Source organism: Mustela nivalis (genome assembly GCF_964662115.1).
Source record: "Mustela nivalis genome assembly, chromosome: X".
NCBI classification, from domain to species: domain Eukaryota; kingdom Metazoa; phylum Chordata; class Mammalia; order Carnivora; family Mustelidae; genus Mustela; species Mustela nivalis.
The window spans coordinates 1,598,616-1,620,680 of NC_139040.1; the positions used below are offsets into that span (position 1 = coordinate 1,598,616).

Consider the following 22,065-nt stretch of genomic DNA (forward strand, 5'->3'; position numbering starts at 1 on the left):
CGGACCTCGATCCTCGACCCTCGACCCTCGACTCTCGACCCTCGATCCTCGACCCTCGACCCTCGATCCTCGACCCTCGATCCTCGATCCTCGATCCTCAGGACCAGTGAGTGCCTGGACGACGGTTGGTCCAGGGGGCGTGTCTCGGCCGAGGCCCCGCCTCCCGCATGCGCGCTGTGCCAGCCAATCAGCGACGCTCCCGCCTAGGCGTGGCTGGCTGCCTCCTCTCCCTCACGACGCCCTTGGAGGAGCTTCGCCGAGGACGTGGTGTGGAGGTCGTTGTGCGGCGGGAGGGATGGGGGGAGGGACAGAGAGAGACAGAGGACGGGGGTGGGGCATAGGGACCCTCAGGGAGGCCCCAGCGTGTAGGGAGGCGGACCCGGGGGCACTGTGTGGCCGTGGGGGAGGGGGCGTCTCCTCAGACGGGAGGGGACCAGGGTGTGGGGCGGCGGCGGCGGCTGGGCTCACCTCTGACGTGATGTCCCCATGAGGTCCTCTGGGACTCCGACAGGACACGACGAGGTCCCTGAGGGCAGGGCTGGCAGGGCCGGCCGGGCGGGGTCCCCACTTCCTGGGAGGGTCACAGCTGGTGAGGAGGGGCCGTCTGCCTCTGGCCCTCCTGCCTGGCCGACCCGGCAGGACAGTTTGGTCCCCTGAGGTCGTCCTGGGGTCCAGATGGAGCGTCCAGGAGGCCCCCCCTCCTCCACCACCACTAGACCTGACCGTCCCCGGACGGGGTCAGAACGGTTTATTCCCCATCCATTCCAAGGGGACCCTTGTTTTTGTCCCGGCCACGGTTGGGCCTCCAGGCCAGCACATGGTCCCGCGGGCCCCGAACGGGGTGGGGATGGCTTCTGTCCCAACGCAGGAGCAAGAATGTGGCGCAAGGTCCTGACAGTCAGAGAGATGTCCCGGGTCGGGTCGCGTGCCTTGGGTCGGGGCCGAGCAGGGAGCCAGGAGCGCAGAGGAGTCGGGGGGTGGGGGGGTGGGGGTAGGGGTGGGGAACGGGGAGGCAGGGGAAAGGGGTCCGCCGGCCGCGTCGTCTTTGCCCTGTCCTGGTCCAACAAGAGACATGAGGACACACACCCTCTGATCTGCGCAGGGGACCCTTGCCTGGCATCGCTCCCTGACCGTGTCCCCATTTCTTTAACACGTGTTTGCGCTCACAAGGTGCGGGAGAGCTCGGAAGACACCTCGGGATGCCGCCGGCTGGGAGGAAGCGCCTGGGGAGAGCTGCGAAGGCCCCCGTGGAGGCTCAGGGTATGGCAGCCTATGACTTTGGGAGACAAGAGAGAAGACAGCTGAGCGGGCCAGAGGTGCAAGGTACTGTCTGTCTGACACCTTTGCAGAGATGGCGCATGTAGATACCGCACACGCGGCAGGTCACTGCTTCGGAGTCCTCAGCGTTGCAAACAGTAAATTCCTCGCGCGTGCGTGCATGCGTGCGTGCGTGCGTGCCTCTGTGTGTGTGTGTGTGTGTGTGTGTGTGTGTGTGTGTGTGCGTGTGCGCGCGCGCACACGTATGTAAAAGCAGTTGGAGGTACCAGAGGCTGCCCCCTTGATCCTCCTGTCGCAGACCAGGATATTACAGAGGCTTAGATAGCAGCTCTTCTGCTCCCCCCGGCAGTCCTTCTTTCCAAAATATCTCACACCTGCTGGGTGATGTACTCTGGCATTAACCTTGAAAGACTCGTAACGCTGTCTCCGTCGCGTGGTCCTGGTCCCTGAACTAGTTGCATCGGACCTCGCACGGGCATGCTGCCTTTCCTATGGCTGCCTTAAAAACCTTGTGTTTGCAAGAGGGAGGCCTGAAGCACTCCGCAGTTGAGGATATTGCTCCCTGAGAACTGACCCCCAAAGGCCACACTTTGTTGTTTTTTGTTCTGTTTTGTTTTTTTAAATTTAAGTTCAGTTAGCCAACGTAGTACACCGTTGGTTTGTGATATGACGTTCATCAGCGATTCGTCTGTTGCCTAGAACACCCGGCGCTCATCGCATCAGGCGCCCTCCTTAATGCCCACCAGCATACTTCATTTTCAAATGTTTTCCACTTTTATTTCAACGCAGGAAACAATCCAGTAACTGATAACTACTGGGGAAGAAGTCCTCCAGCAGGATCATTTCTGGCAGATGTTGGGTAACGTGTTTAAAGCATTTTTCACTTGACTCATAAGGTACTTTAAGAATAATAAAGTTGGCTCAGGTAACAAGTACTGTATGTGAAGCACCTGGCATGATGTATTTCATCCAGAAAACAAGCATGCTGTTTTAGGTACCCTTAATTAAATACCTAATGTCATTTCTTTACAGGAATGAATTACAGAATATGTTGGAAAGATTTGAAGGTATGATTTAGGAACTATTTCAGCACAAGTAAATTGTTTTGAGCCATAATACATACTGACGGGGAATGTTTTCAATGGAGTACAACACTGACATTTCATACCTTGTTCTCAGACACAGGATTTTCCCTAAGTATTTAGTGTGATTTGGCTTCATAGATTTCCCTAGTTACCTGTTTTATCATGGATGTGTAGAGAATGGGGCTGCCAGTGGTGAGTTAAGAGTGATGCTTTTATTTTACACATGGGTACATTTGATGGACTATGGGGCTCTTAAAAAACATTGCACAAAATAATCTCTCTTCCACTTTGTGTCCCAGAGGAGGTGACAGGTCAGTTTTTAAATATCAATTTTTCATTTTCTCATTGTAGTCATTTTCCTTGACTTTTTTCTATTTATTTTCTTTGATGCAGAAGTTTAAATCGAACCCTGTAGAGTAAGTCTCTGTCATGTTGTTTACACTAATAAACTGTGCAATGGAAAACTAAAGACCACTTTGCCAGCATGCTACTAATATGTGATCAGAACCGAATAGACCTAAAAGTTTCCAATCGTTCTGTCAGATGTCCCTTAAACACTAACTGGGTTACAGGGCAAGACTCTTAGTAAAGAGTCCGAGTCAATATTTGAGTCCTCTGTATGGATCAATCATACAAGCAGGTATGTATTGAAAGCTTTGCTCTACTTGGTGGTGGCAAAGTACTGATTATTACACGTGGCAAACTGGATATAGAAAATAGTTGTAGAACAGCATGCCTTTTCATGATCCCTGGAAAATAGCTATTGATGGCAGATCCAATAACATACAATCAAATGCCCAGGAAAGCGTTTTTGAAGTATTAAAAATTTCACTAATTGCAAAGCTGCTTTTTAAAAATGATGTAAGAAAAACTCCATTTATTTACTAAAAACATATTTAGGAAGTGTTTTCATTCCGAATAAATTCTTCTATTTCCTTAAACTCTCCATGGTCTTTTGTCTTTAACTCAAATATAGTTAAACCTCATTGGCTAAATGAAAACATACATACACACACACACACACACACACACACCCTTTTTTCGTTGATAAACACACACACATACACACACACACACACACACATACCCTTTTTTCATTATTTATTTGTATCCCTTTTGGACACTTTTTTTTTCCTTTTGGACACTTTTAAAATAGAATGATAAAGTGTGTTTTATATATTAAAATCTAATGAGAATCCATCTCAGTGAGTCCTTTCATTTGAAGGATATTTTATACATTTATTAAAGACTAGCCTCTACAACTGTCTTTTCAAGAGAAAATTAAAGACTGTCATCGAGGAACCACCCCACCCCCTCATTTTTTTTTTTACACATTTTGGAAGATAGTAACTTTTGTTTATTAGCTCTTTTTCCAGGATAAGTTAAATAAAGGGTGTGTTCAGGCAAAAAAAAAATATATAAATGAATTGGAATTCAGATACGAGTAATTGAAAGATTTCACAGCAAAAAAAACCATCTTGAATAATGATGACTTCATCTTGAAGATTAATAATCTTGATTTTTGATGTGAGGCCTTTAAAAAAAAAAACACTAATTGTCTTTCCAATGCTGCTGATCCAATATTGCCTGTGTTGTCTTGAATAAACTGCAAAGAATAGCTTTCAGCATCAAATGTTAATAATTACATATGCTTAATATAGGTGACACTAAAAGGATTTTTTATGCAAAGAGAAAAAGATGCATGATGGATACCAGAGCTTCTGTCAAAAGCATTAACCAGAAAATTGAGCGTGTTTGGAAGACCCAGGAAGAGCAAAGGTAATGTTGTTGGGTTTTGGAACCAGAAGCTGTGTGTCATTTCTTAGTATTTGTGATGACCAATTAATTCCAGAAAACAAACTGAGGGTTGCTGAAGGGGAGGTGGGTAGGGAGAAGGGGTAACTGGGTGACAGGCATTAAGGAGGGCATGTGATGTAGTGAGCGCTGGGTGTTCTATAAGACTGATGAATCACTGACCTCTACCTCTGAAACTAATTATACACTATATGTTAATTGATTGAATTTAAGTAAAATTAAAAATTAAAAAACAATCTTTATTGTGCCGCAGTGGGGGAGAAAGTGAAATGTTACTGTTTGGGAAACTTGTCTTACGTAAGTGACCATGGCACCCTCATTGAATCTATTTATCATTCCACGGCCTATATGTTATTCAGCAGGTGAATGGAAATGAAAAAAGCAAAAGTAAAAACAAAACCCCTTGTAGATAAAATGCAGTTTTGGGGAATATTTATAATGCAATAAATCTTCCTTGGTTGTCAAGAGCTAAGTCATATGGGATAGCATCCCTCTTAGACAGTTAGGAGTGAGTGAGGGTTAGCATTGGGAGTAAGCCGTCCACTTTATTTTGCTGTTTTCCATCAGAAAATGTCAGCTGTGATCTCCCCCTTCTCCCTTTATAGTATAATTTATGTTCAGTTAATTTGGTTTTGAGTGGGTTTACTTTTTTCTTAACGATACAAAGTATAACACTTACTCATAACTGTGTTTTACAGGCAGAAGCTTTATCACGAATACTGTCAGCAGTTTCTAACTTTGTTTCAAGAGTGGGATACAGATGTGCAGAAAACCAAGGAGGAAGAAGAAAAACTAGCTGTTGGTATCGGGCTTAGCTTTATAATTAATCTATAGTAACCAAGTCTCGAGTAGGAGTGGTGAGCCAAGCCACATCTTTAGACCCATAGATTTGAGCCAGAGTCCTGTTTCCATTGCTGGCTGTGTGGCTGGGCCTCGATCTCAGAGAAATCAGAAAAGTATAGGCACACATCCTACTCACAGTAGCCCTTGGTCTTTATTTCCTCTCTTGGTTGGGGTTCCTGCAGTTCCAAGTGACAGACATTTGCCAAAGTACAAAAGAGGGATGCCCTTGGTTTATCTGAAGGTGTCAAAGGGAGTTTTGCGCCAGGTATTGCTGAATGGGTCTGGGTAAAGGTTGCTTGGGCAGTGCTGTCTGGGGCTCTGTCTCCGTCTCCTGATAGGCCCTCTCCATGGGGTCAAGCATGACAGCATCTTACAATCCTAGATTCACCACCAGGTTAGTAACCCCAGTGTACCAAGATAGCCTTTCTCCACAGGTCTGGCAGAAAAGTCCCCCAGACTGCCATCGGTAACCTAGTTTTAGTCATTTGCTTGTTCCTGAACGGGTCATTGAGCTCAGGGCACGGTTCCCTCTTAATGGACTGGCCTGTATCACATTTAGGAGTAAGGATGGTGGGGGAGATGTTGCTTTTTGAGGGCAAAGGAGAAGTCCTGGAATTGTTCCCTGAGAGTGGGCCAGTGACTGGACAAGGGAAATACCATCGCCAACCAACATTCTGGTCCAGGTTGGGTTGGGTGTCATAGCAATCATCAATTTCCATGAGACTGGTACTCATGGTTGTGGCTGCACCTGAGAAGCTGGAGAGCTGGATTTTCCAGGGTTGGGCTGACGTTAGCTGTGTACCTCAACAGAGTGAGAAGGGGGCAAGGTATATAAGCAAAGGTATAGGTATGACCGTTGACCATAGATTGATCTAGAAAGGGGGAAAATGAGGACAGAGGGTGGAGACAAGGGGCGGTGAAAGGTGTTCATTCAATGGATGTCAGATTCTGCCAGGGCACTGAGCTGTAATAGGAAAGGGAGAGTAGGCCACAAACACAGGGAGGTAGAGGTGGAATGTTGTGGAAAATGGGCAAAGAGCGTAGTCCAGTGGTCAAGAGCCTGGACACTGGGACAGTGATTTTTGGGATCCAGTTCTGATTTTTCTAAATGCTAGCTGTGAAACCAGGGACAAACTGCTTTCCTCTGAACCTCAGTTTCCTCGTCTACGAAAGCAAGCATAATAAGAGTACTTACAGGTTTTTGGTTTGTTTGTTTTGTTTTTTGTTTGTCTGTTTTTAGGATTTAAGTAAGCTCCTCTATAATAAGCTTATTTGAAATGGTTCAGACCAGTTTCTGTACATAGTTCCTCTGTAAGTCTTTGCCATTCATAACATCATGTAGGTGTTTCAGTTATCGGGCTGACAAAAATCCAAGGTATGACTCTGAAAGTGAGCGGCTAAGTAGGGATATAACAAGTTCACTGGTGGAGGAATAGGAAGATCATGGAAGGGTTATTGGGGGGATCATGCGTGTGGATTTCAAAATCAACAAGAATAAGATATATGATTTGAATATTGTTAAGAAAGGAAATTTCCTACTTAGTGACCAGCAGATAAGACTATTGTGTTTTTCTATGTTACCGGTAAACACAAATGATGTAAACTCGGTCATAATATTTGATAAAAGAGAAGATACTAAAAAAATATTTATTTAAAAACTACTCCAGTTGAATCTAGATTTTTTTGTTGTGAGATTTTAAATTTCACCAGAATGGTCATCACAGCTTTTTTTTTCTTTTATATTTGTAGAATATATTTCGACAGCAACAAAAGGTTTTACAACGCTCTAGAATTGTTCAGAGCCAGAGAATGCAAGCAATTAAAGAGTTGTATGAGCAATTCTTAAAGGTCTGCTGAATTTTGTAACACAATGTCTTCTGATAAAATGTAATATATATATATACATATATACATACATATATATATATATGGAAGTAGAAAATAATTGTTTTTCTTTCTTAATACATGTCAAAAACATTTTGGTTATGCCTTTGAAATCAATTAAAATTAATTAGGCATTTTCCATTTTGAATTCATTGTTCTGATTTAACATAAATGCTAAATGTACTTTTACTTTTCAGATTCATTAATGGTTTTGTGGCTGTTACTCAAGACAGGGAATGCTAGATTGGGAATTTTGCCAATAAATATGCATATCGTGCATGAGACCAATCCTTTATTAACAACTTAATCATGGTTATTTTTTCCAGAGTCAGTCTTTCTTAGGAGAGTAGTGATGACTTTGTAGCTTGAAAGTAGGAAGACTTTAAATCACTTCTCAATGTCATTTACTTTCCTTTGTGCTGCTGATGTTTCTTAAACAGCAAGTAGCCAATTTTATTTTCAGTTGCATTTTGTTAAGTATTTCATGGCATATTTGCTTCCAGAGTTATCAACGTGACTAAGAGTGGCTTCATATGCCAACTTGTAATTGCAAGAGACAGCACAGAGAGTAAGGCTATCAGCTTGTGAATTGAGATTACCTTTAGTCGTATTTCCACACTAGCGAATCCTCCTCAGTGACACAGACCTCTTCTTCACACAGCTGTACACTCATTTGGGAGTGGATGGAATCCTGTCCATCCCCCTTCTGTTTTTGGTCAGGGTACCCTTGTCGTCGTCATTGTTTCTAATGTCCTAAGGATACCTAATGTGAGACGACCCACCTACCCTCTTTTATTCTTTTGCATGTGGACATAAAGTTTTCCCAGCTTCATTCATTGAAGACACTATCTTTTCCTCATTTTGTATCCTTGGCCCCCACGTCAAAAATCAGCTGACTGTATATGTGAGCGTTTATTTCTGGGCTCACCGTTCTGTTCCATTGGTCTATACATCTGTCTTTATGCTAGTACCAAGCTGTTCTTGTTACTGTAGCTTTAGAATATATTTTTCACATCAAGAGGTGTGATGGCTCCAGCTTGTTGTTGTTGTCCTTTCTTGGAATCGCTTTGGCTATTCACAGTCTTTTGTGGATCCACATGAATTGTAGGGTTGCTTTGTAGAAGCATTTCTGTAGAAATAGCATTGGGGTTTTGATGGGGATAACACTGAATCCGTATGTTACTTTGTGTGGTATGGACATTTGAACAATATTAAGTCTTCCTGTCCATGAGCATGCGATAATCATTCCACTTATATGTGTTGTCTTTAATTTCTTTCATCAGTGCTTTGTAGTTTTCAGCTGACGAGTCTATCACCTCCTTGGTAAAAGCGTTTTTCCTTAAGTATCTTACTCTTTTTTTTTTTTAAGATTTTATTTATTTATTTGACAGAGAGAAAGATCACAAGTAGGTGGAGAGGCAGGCAGAGAGAGAGAGAGAGAAGCAGGCTCCCGCTGAGCAAAGAGCCCGATGTGGGGCTCGATCCCAGGACCCTGAGATCATGACCTGAGCCGAAGGCAGCGGCTTAATCCACTGAGCCACCCAGGCGCCCCGAGTATCTTACTCTTTTTGACGCGGTTGTAAATGGGATTGTTTTCTTAATTTCACTTCTGGGGAACTCATTGTTAGTGTGTAGAAATACAGCTGACATTTGTGTGTTGGTTTGATAACTTGCAGCTTTTCTGAATTCATTTATTAGTTCTAACAGGGATTTTTGCATGTGTGGAATCCTTGGGGCATGCTACCTGGGGCACCTGGGTTGTTCAGTGGGTTAAAGCCTCTGCCTTCGGCTTGGGTCATGATCCCAGGGTCCTGGGATCGAGCCCCACATCAGGCTCTCTGCTCAGTGGGGAGCCTGCTTCCTCCTCTCCCTCTGCCTGCCTCTCTGCCTACTTGTGATCTCTGTCTGTCAAATAAATAAATAAAAATCTTTTAAAAAAATATCATGCTACCTGCGAGCAAAGATAAGTTTGCTTCTTCCTTTCCAGGTTGTATGCCTTCTGTTTCCTTTTACTGCCAAAATGCTCCAGCTAGGTCCCCTGGTACCTATGTTGAGTAGGAGTAGTGAGGTTGGGCAACCTCGTCTTCTTACTCCTGATTGTAGAGGAAAAGCTTTCAGTTTTTCACCACTGAGTACGTTAGCTGTGGGCTTGTCATAAAGTTGTGGGCTTTATTATAGTGAGATGCATTCCTCCTGTACCTAGTTTGTTGAGAGTTTTTATCGTGAAAGAGCGTTGAATTTTGTCAAATACTTTTTCTGCGGCTTTTGAGATGATCATGTAATTTGTTCTTAAAAGAATCTTGTTCAAATATGTAGTGAAATGTCACTCTTCTAAACTAACTGGAATGTTTAAGAACTAGTGATGTAATTTCAAAATAAGTATTCTTTAAAGAATCTTAGGATTAAACATATACTAAATAGTAATATTAAAATTGTTTCCAAGCGGAGAGTGTGTTGTTCTAATGCTCTGTGAAGACCATTTATTGGGTGGCATGGAGGTTTCGTAAACTAACAGAAATTATTTCTTCTCAATGTTATTGCCCAGTGTAACCACTTAGGGTTGGGAATTTACCGTTTTCCTTGACTCCTGTGGTTCCTTATCCTCCCCCTCCAGTTACTGTTGGGCTGTGTGGTACTTAACCTCTGCAATGGTACTTTAAATTCTTTTTTCGAATTCCCACTGCTGCAGCCCTAGCTGAGGACCTCATTGTCCCTTGCTTCTACTATTAAACACTCATGTGATCTCTCCATCCTCCCTAGGTCTGCGGGTATTATCTTCCTACGAGGTAGTTCTCCCCTCTTGAAAGCCTGTCAGCAGGTTCCCCCTTGTAAACTCTTAGATATTCAAAGATTCACCATGACATGATGCCCTTTTTAGTTTTATTTGCTACATTCTGTCTTTATTCCCACCATTCCCGATAACTGCTTCGTCTAAACTATTACTTCTATGCTCCATTTATGTCCTTCCCCTGGAAATGTTTTTAACTTCTCTTTCTTCACCTATTGAAATCTTATTCTTTTGCCAATGAGGTCAGCATTAATCTCCTTTTTCTGCTGTGCAGCCGCAACAAATTGTGCTTCTATAACTATCATAAGATTTTTGTATCTTTTCTGTTTACGTTTGCTCTTGGCCCTGGAATATGAGAGAGATTGTGTATTCATTTTTAAATTCCTCCACAACACTCAACATGGTACTTTCTACATGGTACGCACTATTTCAGCACTTGTTGAATGAATAGCAAAATATAAAAAGTGGGTTGTGTCTTTCATAAGTTGTAGAGGACACATCACAGGTCATTTTATTCCCCTGAAGGAAATCATGTTATGTTGACTATTACTGATAATAAAGGTGTCATTACCTGACGTTAGAAAGCTCATTACTGGATTTCAAAAACAGCGATTGTTGATAGGCACTCCCACTCCTTTTCTATTTTGGAGTCTATTTTGAGCTTGACCTTAGCTGCTAGACATTAACCCATTGTTTTGAGCAAATCGTACTGTACTTGTGTCTCCTAAAATAAGAGTATTTTGGGGCATCTGGGTGGCTCAGTCAGTTAAGCTCCCAACCTTTGAGCTCAGCTCGGGTCTTCATCTCAGGGTTGTGAGTTCAAACCCCATGATGGAGCCCACTTAAAATAATAATAATTAATAATAATGATGATGATGATGATTCTTATTATTATTCACTCGAGTCTAATATTTAGAATATTTCTTAGTGAATGTTTTGGTCTACCTGTGTGATTTAGAATTTTATTTCAAATAAGATAATGGACATCACTGGAATATTAAAAAATGTAGTACTTTTGAAATTTAGTTTTGCATGTTTTGAACATAAGAAGAAAAATGGTGGTTTGTAACTGGACTAGGCTTTTTGTTTTAGAGTAAAGAAGACTTAGAGAAGAATCAGGAAAATTTTCTTATTGGTGAACAGAGCGAACTTGGGAAGGAAATGGTCGTGTTGCAAAAACACCTTATGATGGCACATGTAAGTAGTGTAATATTTAAAGGTGAAAACTAAGGATTGATTTAAACGTTGAAGTAGTCTATTTGCTGTTATAAGTATAATCCTTATATAAATACTAAACGAGTATATTCTCTCCTTTCATTTAATAGAAGCAACAAGAGGTGGCAACTGTTCGAAAGTCTCTTCAGTCTCTGTTATTTTGATGATATTTAAAGAAAGGACTTGAACTAAGTAACATGATAATTGTGGTCCAACAATTCCAGCTTAAATGATTACATCTTGTTACTTGTTGGCTTAAGTGCAAGCCCCTCTTTCTGTGGGCCTAAACAGTTATGTGAGTAGCAACAATCCCATAGTTACATGCAGGAAACGTTCAGAACTTTGGTAGCAATGGCGACTTTCTCTCCCTAACACTGTCAATTAAATTTCAGCAATAAAGATGATTTACATTGAAGTATGCTTCAGTGAATCTGTGTCAGTCCCCAAAGATAGAAAGTACAATTATAGAAGGTTACATTGCTCTTCCTGAAAGAAAAAATAATAATAATGAAAGAATACACCCTTCTGCATATACTCGTAAAGTTACGGAACCAATTCCAATGAAGATAAGATTTGAAATACAGTCTACTCCACAAAATAACAAAATTTATTAAAGGCAACTTAAGTTTGTGTCCCAGAATAAGTGAAACTGCTAACAGTCATTAAGACAACTGAATAAGATATGTAAATATTGACTTGTGAGACATGAAGTTGTGAATATGCCACTTCCAACAACAACAACAAAAAATTAAAATGTCACTTAATTGATTTTGGTCCCTTATTAAATGACACCTGCCCTTAGCATGGATTAAAAAGTATTTTATCAACATATACATGTACTTAGTTACCTATGGTTTAAATATTTCATGCCTATCTTTAGAGGCTAATTAGCTAGAAAGTTTGGTTTTGCAAGTTTAATATCCAGTGAGTATATGGAAGGGTGATTGTATGCTCATCTAAAAACGTGAAAAATTAATTCTTACACCTTGTCTTTTCTGGTGCACTTTTTACATACATAACTAGATGAAATTTTCAGTTGGAAATTGAAATTTCCAATTTTCGATTGGAAATGAAACTCGACTTCATAAGCACGAAGTTGTTTGTGAACTAGTTTGGAATAAATCAGTTAAATATATTCTAAATTACTGAAATTCCTTTCATGAATCATTCAGAACAACAACAACGAAAATATGCCTGTTTGGAGGAGAGGACTGTCTTTCTCCTGTTTTTCTGTGGGTTTAATATTTTTAATTATGGCCACTAGAGCCCACTCTTCTATTTGTTTTATGGTTTTCCCTGTTTTAAAAGTAAGCCCATATCAGATAAAGGACTAGTGTCCAAAATCCATAAAGAACTTAGCAAACTCAACACCCAAAGAACAAATAATCCAATCAAGAAATGGGCAGAGGACATGAACAGACATTTCTGCAAAGAAGACATCCAGATGGCTAACAGACACATGAAAAAGTGCTCCATATCACTCGGCATCAGGGAAATACAAATCAAAATCACAATGAGATATCACCTCACACCAGTCAGAATGGCTAAAATCAACAAGTCAGGAAATGACAGATGCTGGCGAGGATGCGGAGAAAGGGGAACCCTCTTACACTGCTGGTGGGAATGCAAGCTGGTGCAACCACTCTTCAAAACAGCATGGAGGTTGCTCAAAATGTTGAAAATAGAACTGTCCTATGACCCAGCAATTGCACTACTGGGTATTTATCTTAAAGATACAAACCTAGTGATCCAAAGGGGCATGTGCACCCGAATGTTTATAGCAGCAATGTCCACAATAGCCAAACTATGGAAAGACCCTAGATGTCCATCAACAGATGAACGGATTAAGAAGATGTGGTATATATACACAATGGAATACTATGCAGCCATCAAAAGAAACGAAATCTTGCCATTTGCGACAACATGGATGGAACTAGAGCGTATCATGCTTAGCGAAATAAGTCAAGCAGAGAAAGACAACTATCATATGATCTCCCTGATATGAAGAAGTGGTGATGCAACATGGGAGCTTAAGTGGGTAGGAGAAGAATTAATGAAACAAGATGGGATTGGGAGGGAGACAAACCATAAGTGACTCTTAATCTCACAAAACAAACTGAGGGTTGCTGGGGGGAGGGGGTTTGGGAGAAGGGGGGTGGGGTTATTGACATTGGGGAGGGTATGTGCTATGGTGAGTGCTGTGAAGTGTGTAAACCTGGCGATTCACAGACCTGTACCCCTGGGGATAAAAATATATGTTTATTAAAAAAAAAAAGTAAGCCCAAAACATTCTCATATTCTCTCTCTCTCTCTCTCTCTTTTTCCAAACCAAACTCTCTTTTTCTAACTTCTAACTTACTTTTCTTACGTAGGAAGAAGTGAGTCTTCCACCATGAGTGAATATTTGACATCAAGGGACAGTTTACTCCTTAAATACTGCATTTTTGGTCTTTTGTTGTTGTTGTTGTTGTTGTTGTTGTTGTTGTTGTGAAGGATTTTCCCCTTAAGCCAAAACATTAAGTCTTAAGTACGACTTCAAACTTTTTTTTCTCAAACTTTTATTTGAATTCCAGTTAATTAACATACAGAGTAATGTTAGTTTCGGGTGTAGAATTTAGTGATTCAACACGTCCATACAACCCCTGGGGCTCATCACCGACAAGAGCCCTCCTTAATGCCCATCACCTATGTCAATCTAATTCTCCCCACCCACCTCCCCTCTGGTAACCACCAATTTGTTCTCTACAGTTGAAAGTCTTGTTTCTTGGCTTTTCTCTCTTCCCCATCCCATCCAAGTTCATTTGCTTCTTAAATTCCACTTATGAGTGAAATCATATGGTATTTGTCTCTCTTTGACTGACTTATTTCACTTAACACAATACTCTCTAGCTCCATCCATGTTGTTGCAAATGGAAAGATTTCATTATTTTTTATGGCTGAATAATATTCCTCTCTCTCTCTCTCTCTCTCTGTGTGTGTGTGTGTGTGTACAAAACTCAACATCAAAAAACAAATAATCCAATTAAAAATGGGCAGGGGAGACTCAATTATCATATGGTTTCACTTAGTTGTGGAGCATAACAAATAGCATGGAGGACATGGGAAGTTAGAGAGGAGAAGGGAGTTGAGGGAAATTGGAAGGGGAGGTGAACCATGAGAGACTGTGGACTCTGAAAAACAATCTGAGGGTTTTGAAGGGGCGGGGGGGGGTGGGAGTTTGGGGGAACCAGGTGGTGGGTATTGGAGAGGGCACGGATTGCATGGAGCACTGGATGTGGTGCAAAAATAATGAATACTGTTATGTTGAAAAAATAAAAAAATTTTAAAAAATTTTTAAAAATGGGCAGGGGACATGAATAGATATTTTTCTAAGGAAGATATACAGGTGTCCAATAGACACATGAAAAGATGCTTAGCATCACTCATCATCAGGGAAATACAAATCAAAACTACAATGACTGACGACATCAGTCAGAATGGCCAAAATAAACAACACAGGAAACAACAGGCATTGGCAAGGATGTGGAGAAAGGGGAGCCCTCCTACACGGTTGGTGGGAATGCAAACTGGTGCAGCCACTCCGGAAAACAGTATGGAGGGTCCTCAAAAAGTTCAACAAAGAACTACCCTGAGACCCAGCAACTGCACTACTAGGTATTCACCCAAAGGATACAAAAATAGTAACTCAAAGGGATATATGTGCCCCGATGTTTATAGCGGCATTATCAACAATAGCCAAATTATGGAAAGGGCCCAAGGGCCCACCAACTGATGAATGGGTAAAGAAGTTGTGGTATATTTCAAACTTTTAAGGAGATCCTCACTTGAAACTAGAGGGTATTATGCTGAGTAAAATAAGTCAGTCAGAGAAAGACAATTATCGTATGATCTCTCTGATATGAGGAATTTGAGAGGCAGGGCCGGGGTGGGGGGTGGTTGGTCAGTAGGGAAGGAAAAAATGAAACAAGATGCAATCGGGAGGGAGACAAACCATAAGAGACTCTTAATCTCATGAAACAAACTGAAGGCTGCTGGGGGGAGGCGGGTGTGGAGAGGGTGGTGGGGTTATTGACATTGGGGAGGGTATGTGCTATGGTGAGCGCTGTGAAGTGTGTAAGCCTGACGATTCACAGACCTGTACCCCTGAGGCAAATAATACATTATATGTTAATAAAAAATAATAAAAAGATCCTCACCTGAGAAATTTTGCCACTGGGCACACTCCAGTGTGTTCTCTGCATATTTAATTCAGATATGCATATATTTTTCCTTTTAAGGAATATGGACTTACTGGCTTTTGTTCAATATGCTTTTCTCTTGCTTAAGATATTTACCGTACACACTCATTACTCCATTACTTTTCTTATTGTTCCATTAGGTAGCCTAGGGGCTGCAGAACCGCTGGATCAAATTAACAATCAGGTCAGACGGGAGGGTTGATATCTCACTGAATGGCTCTTACTCATGTTGTTACCTGACATCTGTTAATAAGAAATAAAAAACTTTTGCAGGAATTTGCCTACTTCTGTTCACTATCCATAGAAAGAGATGTATTATCTACAAACTTATTAAGCTGCTTGTCCAAACATAAAATAGTAAACAGAATCTCCAAAATACCATTTGTTTTTAGTCCTTTGAGCTACCTATAAAGAAGCAGAACAAATTATTCATTTATTGCTTCAGATTAATATAATTTGATAAAAATCACTGTATGTTTTACTATTTAATTTTAAGTGGCTTCCCTTTTATTTTCAGTCAGTACTGAATATTAGTTACAACTTGAATTTGAGGTCAAGACTAGTAACTTCATCTCACATTTGATAGGGGAACACTGATTATCAAAGTTCTCAAATTCATGAGTGGGTAGCCTGTTAAAAAGTTTCAGTATCTAGGGACGCCTGGGTGGCTCAGTTGATTAAGCAGCTGCCTTCGGTTCAGGTCATGATCCCAGCGTCCTGGGATTGAGTCCTGCATTGGGCTCCTTGCTCGGCAGGAAGCCTGCGTCTCCCTCTGCCTCTACCTGCCATTCTGTCTGCCTGTGCTAGCCACTCTCCCTCTCTCTCTCTCTGACAAATAAATAAATAAAATCTTTAAAAAAAAGTTTCAGTATCTAAATTATATGCTATCAAAGTTGGAATGATGATAATAATAAGGCTAATAAAGAACTTACAGTGTAGTTGGGAAGGTGGCCTCCCCGCATACAGCAGTAACTCATATTGCAATCTCACAGTTCCCGTGGAACACCGACAAAGCTTAACTGTTGATGGAGTAATGACACCACAGAGGAAACCTGCCCGTTGTGTGAGTAGTTTCCAGCCTTGAGTTCCAGAACTAAGGGTTTTATTCACACCACGAGTCATCAGTTCAAATAACTTCTTACCACCAGTTGTGTGAGGCTTTAGCAAAGACACACTCAAATATTAGGGTGTAAAGATGAGGATGTTTTTCAAAAGAGCTAGCTGCTGACTTCTTATAGCTCGTTATTGCCAGGAGGATCTTTGGTCCTGTGGGGAGTCCAGGTGACAGGACCTGGCACCATAAAGGATACAGCAGAAGGTCAGCCTCCAACTGTGGCATTGCATCTCTCCCAATGCAGACAGTATGCCAGACCGTCGTAAGCTGGAGTGCGAGGCCTAGAGGAGTAACCAGATCAGAGCTGCACTTCCCAGACTTCCGCAGAGCCTTCTGGTGTTACTCAGAGGTCACACAGGGCCACAGATGTTTGGGCCAACCTTACACATGCAGTGTTTTATACTAGCGACCAGCTAACAGATAACAATGGGATTGATCCTACATATATTTTACTATGTCAAAGGTCATCGGCATGTGGGATATCCAGTTAATACGTCTTTGTGCGGATATCTAAAGGATGCTTGTCCTGCCGATTCTGGAAAAACTGTATACAGCATCACTGTATAGGAGGAGTGTAACTCTGCCCTGGCGTCTGCTCACAAACACCGTGTTCTGCAGTCTGACTGCAAATATCTAAGCTGTAAAATTGTACAAGGCAGCCCATTACATTTTTATCCATGTTAATCAGGATTCCCCCAGCACTGCTAATCTAAAACAAATAATGAAATTAATTAGGTATGAAATCTCCTAAATCTAGAACCATCAACTGAAATCTGTGTTTGCTAAAATTGATTTGTTCTTGTCTATGTATAAAATAGTATTAAAAAAAAACACACCAGATGATTGAACAAGCCAGATGAAGCAGTGAGGGAGAAACCTGTAGGCACATAGTAAGTGTTGAATAAATGTTAAATGACGCCCTTGTTCTTCTTCTTAACACGGCGGGCATGTATTAGTCACTTAGCCAGTATTATGGACTGAGGCTGTTGTGGCAGAGTAGTTTGTTCTCTCTGTGAGATTTCTTCCTATGCAAAGCTTGATTTTATGACAGTGGCCTCTTAGGAACTCACTTTTTTCAAGTACTGAGGTCAGCAACCAAGCAGAAAATAAAACATTGTATGAGGTTCAAATATGAGAACCTTCACCTCATAGTCGTTTATTAAAAATGCAGACTATCTACTCTGGTAGATAGTTTCACTGGTCTATGTGTCTGTTTTTATGTCAGTGCCCCTCTGCTCCCCCCCCCCAAAATGCAGACTATCAACTTTTCTTTCCTAATAGGGAGTTACAAGTTTTACACGAAGACTATTATACTGGATTTATTTGTTTTAACATTTAATGTATGAGATAGGTTTTATCCCATAAAAGACAGTTCAACTATTGCATTTAATTTTGTCTTGGGGAAATGAGATCATTTGCTTGTCTATGGTAAAACATTCAACACATAGGGGGAACATGTGCACAGTATATAGGATAACCAATTATAGAATGAAGAAAAGGTACAGAGGTGGAATCAGCACAAACATAGCCCAGAGATTTTTTTTTTTTTTTTCAGAAAATCCAGCAAGGCAATATTGTTTTCCCGAATACTTCACAGGTTCTTACATATAATGTTAAATGCTCATATTTACCACATAACCCCACATTGTTTCTTCTCAAAATGGAAATATCACAAAGATGATCAATGAAGCTACCTGAATTTCAGTTACATCTAGTCTAAGGAGGGAGAGAAAACAACAGGTGAGGGTTTATAAATAAAATTCCTGACTATGGAGGATAGCTACTCCTGTATTAAGCACCAAAGATGTAGAAATATCTGAAATATCTATTGGCTTTACATTCTTTTTACTTTAGTTCCATGATTAACTTATTGTCTGACTGTAGTACTAAGTAAAGAATGCTAGAGAGCAATGTAAGCTCACAGCTTTCAGTATGTAGAAGGGCGGGAGGTGGGGGGGTGCGGGTGGGGGGAGGGTGGGCGAAATCCTTGAGTGGCATAGATCAAACTGCTAATAGCAATGATCACTCAGGTGACAGGAGACACTTACTTTCTACTTCATGCACTTCTGTGAAGTTTACTGTTTTAAAAGATTTTATTTACTAATTTGACACACAGAGAGAGATCACAAGTGGGCAGAGAGGCAGGCAGAGCGAAGGCGGGGGCGGGGGGGGGGGGGATGAGAAGCAGGCTCCCTGCTGAGCAGAGAGCCTGATGCGGGGTTTGATCCCAGGACCCTGAGACCATCAGCTCAGCTGAAGGCAGAGGCCTAACCCTCTGAGCCACCCAGGTGCCCCAAGTTTAAATACTTTTTGTTACCAATCATAAATTACTCTTATAATCAGGAAAGGATTATAATAATCAAAGCCATCTGACTTCCGGCAATGCTTTAAACACTCTCAAGTCAATTTCACTGAAAACCTAGAGAAAATTCCAATAGACTTTCTTATTAAGTTACTAATCGGCTTTTGGGTGTCCACAGACAAATCTCCACTAATGTATAAACATGCTTAAGTGCCTTTCAAAAAACCATTAACCGACCTATGTTGGTTCCTCTAATGTCTCTCCTCTGAAACCATCACCCCATCCCCCCTTCCTTTCCTCCATATTAGACAAGCTAATTGAAAAGCAGTCCTATATGCGGAGAAAGGGGAATGCTCTTGCACTGTTGGTGGGAATGCCAACTGGCGCAGCCACTCTGGAAAACAGTATGGAGGTTCCTCAAAAAGGTAAAACAGAGCTACCCAGTGCACCTGGGTGGTTCAGTTGGTAAGCGTCTGCCTTCAGCTCAGGTCATGATTTCACGGTCCTGGGATCCAGCCCTGTGTCAGGCTCCCTGCTCTGCAGGAAGCCTGCCTCTCCCTCTCCCACTCCCCTTGCTTGTGTTCCCTCTCTCGCTGTCTCTCTTTCTCTCTGTCCAATAAATAAAATCTTAAAAAAAAAAAAAAGGATTAGAGCTACCCTATGACCCAGCAATTGCACTACTAGGTATTTATCCAAAGGACACAAACATAGTGATTCAAAGGGGTACATGCACCCCAATGTTTATAGCAGCAATGTCCACAATAGCCAAACTATGGAAAGAGCTCAGCTGTCCATCAACCGATGAAGGGATAAAGAAAATGTGAGTCATATATAAAATGGAATATTATTCAGCCGTCAAAGAGAATGAAATCTTGTCATTTGCAACGACATGGATGGAAGTAGAAGGTATTATGCTAAGCGAAATAAGTCAGTCGGAGAAAGACAAATACCATATGAATTCACCCATATGTGGAGTTTAAGAAACAAAGCAGATGAACACAGGTGAAAGGCAGGAAAAATAAAATTAGATGAAAATTGACAGGGAGGCTAACCATAAGAGATGCTGAACTCTAGGAAGCAAACTGAGGGTTGCTGGAAGGAAGGTTGGTGGGGGGAGGGAAAATTGGGTGATGGGCATTAAGGAGGGCACTTGATGTAATGGGCACTGGGTGTTCTATGCAACGGATGAATCACTAAATTCTACCTCTGAAACTACAAAAAAAAGAAGTAGTATACATTTGCAATTTACTCCTTACCCTCACATTTGCTTCTTACCGCACTGATGTCTGGAGTTTGGCCACATTATTCTTACTAAACCTGTTTAAGATAAGCATTGACTCTCTTTTCTTTTCTTTCTTTCTTTCTTTCTTTCTTTCTTTCTTTCTTTCTTTCTTTCTTCTTTTTGAAGGGGGGAAGGGGGAGGGGCATAGGGAGAGGGAGAGAATCCCAAGCAGACTCTGCACTGAGCGGGGAGCCTGAGCAAGGTGGGACTCCATCTCACAACCCTGAGGTCATGACCTGAGCCAAAATCAAAAGTCAGGCTCAACTAACTGAGCCACCCAGACACCCCAAGCATTGGCCTTCAATTGCATTTCACTAATAGCCTTGCAAAACCTCTCTGCAATATTTGAGAGGCTGGTCACTTCCTCTTTTTGAAATGCTTTGCTATGCTTTCATTTAGTCCATGTTCTTCCTTGGTGGAAACTCTTCTCCAGCTCCTTCTTAGACTGCTTCTCCCTCCCTATCTTTAATTTTACAGGATTACATCCCTTCTCCTTTTATATTCATTGAACAATTTTATGTATACTGAAAACTACCATCTGTATACTAAAAGCTGGTCCTGCACAACAAGTAGTTTGGAAGTAGTGGTCAACAAATGTTTGCGTAAGGGGTCGAACACGATGTTTGTTGCATGGTGGATTTAATACCATGTGGGAATTCCCATGCTTTTGAAGGAAAGGAAAACTAACACTGAGTTTAAATAGTCACACATAGGGATGCCTGGGTGGTTCCATCGGTTAAGCCTCCAACTCTTGATTTCAGCTCAGGTCATGATCTCACGGTTGTGGGATGGAGAGAGATTCTCTCTCTCCATTTGCCCCACCCCACCCCCCATGAAGTTTTTTTAAAAAGTAAGTAGTCACACATAAAGAACAATATATACCACATAGTAATGTTAACATTGGATTCGACCTTAGAATGATTGGTTGGGATTTTAATAGGTGAGCTGTAAGTACTGTTTACTCTTCTGAATTACACAAGACCCTTGCTACTTGGATTTGAATACAAATAGAACATGACTTATCTCAAGAGTAGCATTAATTAGTACAGGGGCAGATTTCAACTGTACATTTATAAAAGTTTTCACTAACTACATCCAGAAAAATACCAACTGATTAGCCTAAAACAATCTCTAGCTAGTGGTTGAAGAATATGGTTAAAAATAGTTATTAAGTTTCTCAGAGTCCTCAGTCTCTCATGGTTCCTCTCTCCCTCCAATTTCCCCCAACTCCTTTCTCCTCTTCATCTCCCCATGTCCTCCATGTTATTCCTCATGCTCCACAAGTAAACGAAGCCATATGATAACTGACTCTTTCCCCTTGACTTATTTCACTCAACATAATCTGCTCCAGTCCCATCCATGTTGCTACAAAAGTTGGGTATTCATGCGTTCTGATGGAGGCATAACACTCCATAGTGTATATGGACCACATCTTCCTTATCCATCTGTCTGTTGAAGGGCATTTCGGTTCTTTCCATGGTTTGGCAACTGTGGCCATTGCTGCTGTGAAGATTGGGGTACAGATGGCCCTTCTTTTCACTACATCTGTGTCTTTGGGGTAAATACCCAGTAGTGCAATTGCAGGGTCATAGGGTAGCTCTATTTTTAATTTCTTAAGGAATCTCCACACTGTTTTTCAGAGTGGCTGCACCAACCTGCATTCCCACCAACAGTGTAAGAGGGTTCCCCTTTCTCCACAACCTCTCCAACACACATGGTTTACTGTCTTGTTAATTTGGGCCATTCTGACTGGTGTAAGGTGATATCTCAATGTGGTTTTGGTTTGAATCTTGCTGATGGCTAATGATTATGAACATTTTTTCATGTGTCTGTTAGCCATTTGTATGTCTTCATTTTTATTATTTTGCTTAATTTTTATTTATTTTATTTTATTTTTTTATTTTCAGCATAACAGTATTCATTAATTTTGCACCCAGTGCTCCATGTAGTCCGTGCCCTCTATAATACCCACCACCTGGTACCCCGACCTCCCACCCCCTGCCCCTTCAAAACCCTCAGATTGTTTTTCAGAGTCCATAGTCTCTCATGGAGAAGTGTCTGCTCATGTCTTCTGCCCATTTTTTGACATGATTATCTGTTTTTTTTTATATATAATTTTTTATTTTTTATAAACATATATTTTTATCCCCAGGGGTACAGGTCTGTGAATCACCAGGTTTACACACTTCACAGCACTCACCAAAGCACATACCCTCCCCAA

The 22,065-nt window shown here is 41.4% G+C and overlaps 1 protein-coding gene and 1 long non-coding RNA gene across 2 annotated transcripts in view; one reads left to right on the forward strand and one right to left on the reverse strand.

Moving 5' to 3' along the window:
• The window catches only part of LOC309856038, a 1,055,650-nt gene that overhangs the window by 241,083 nt on the left and 792,502 nt on the right, over nt 1-22,065 (reverse strand). The window lies entirely within an intron of this gene.
• On the forward strand, nt 205-11,267 carry LOC309855700 (synaptonemal complex protein 3-like). Its single transcript, XM_082716251.1, has 9 exons — nt 205-275; nt 1,171-1,323; nt 2,068-2,137; nt 2,311-2,345; nt 4,025-4,142; nt 4,877-4,976; nt 6,771-6,869; nt 10,786-10,890; nt 11,019-11,267. Exons 2-9 carry the CDS (start codon nt 1,200-1,202, stop codon nt 11,070-11,072), a joined length of 705 nt encoding a protein of 234 aa, XP_082572377.1. The 5' UTR covers nt 205-275; nt 1,171-1,199; the 3' UTR covers nt 11,073-11,267.

Coding starts and splice junctions, on each gene's coding strand:
- LOC309855700 (XM_082716251.1), top strand. CDS start 1,200: ATGCCGCCGGCTGGGAGGAAGCGCCTGGGGAGAGCTGCGAAGGCCCCC. Junction 1,324..2,067: donor GAGCGGGCCAGAGGTGCAAG/GTACTGTCTGTC, acceptor ATTTCAACGCAG/GAAACAATCCAGTAACTGAT. Junction 2,138..2,310: donor TCATTTCTGGCAGATGTTGG/GTAACGTGTTTA, acceptor ATTTCTTTACAG/GAATGAATTACAGAATATGT.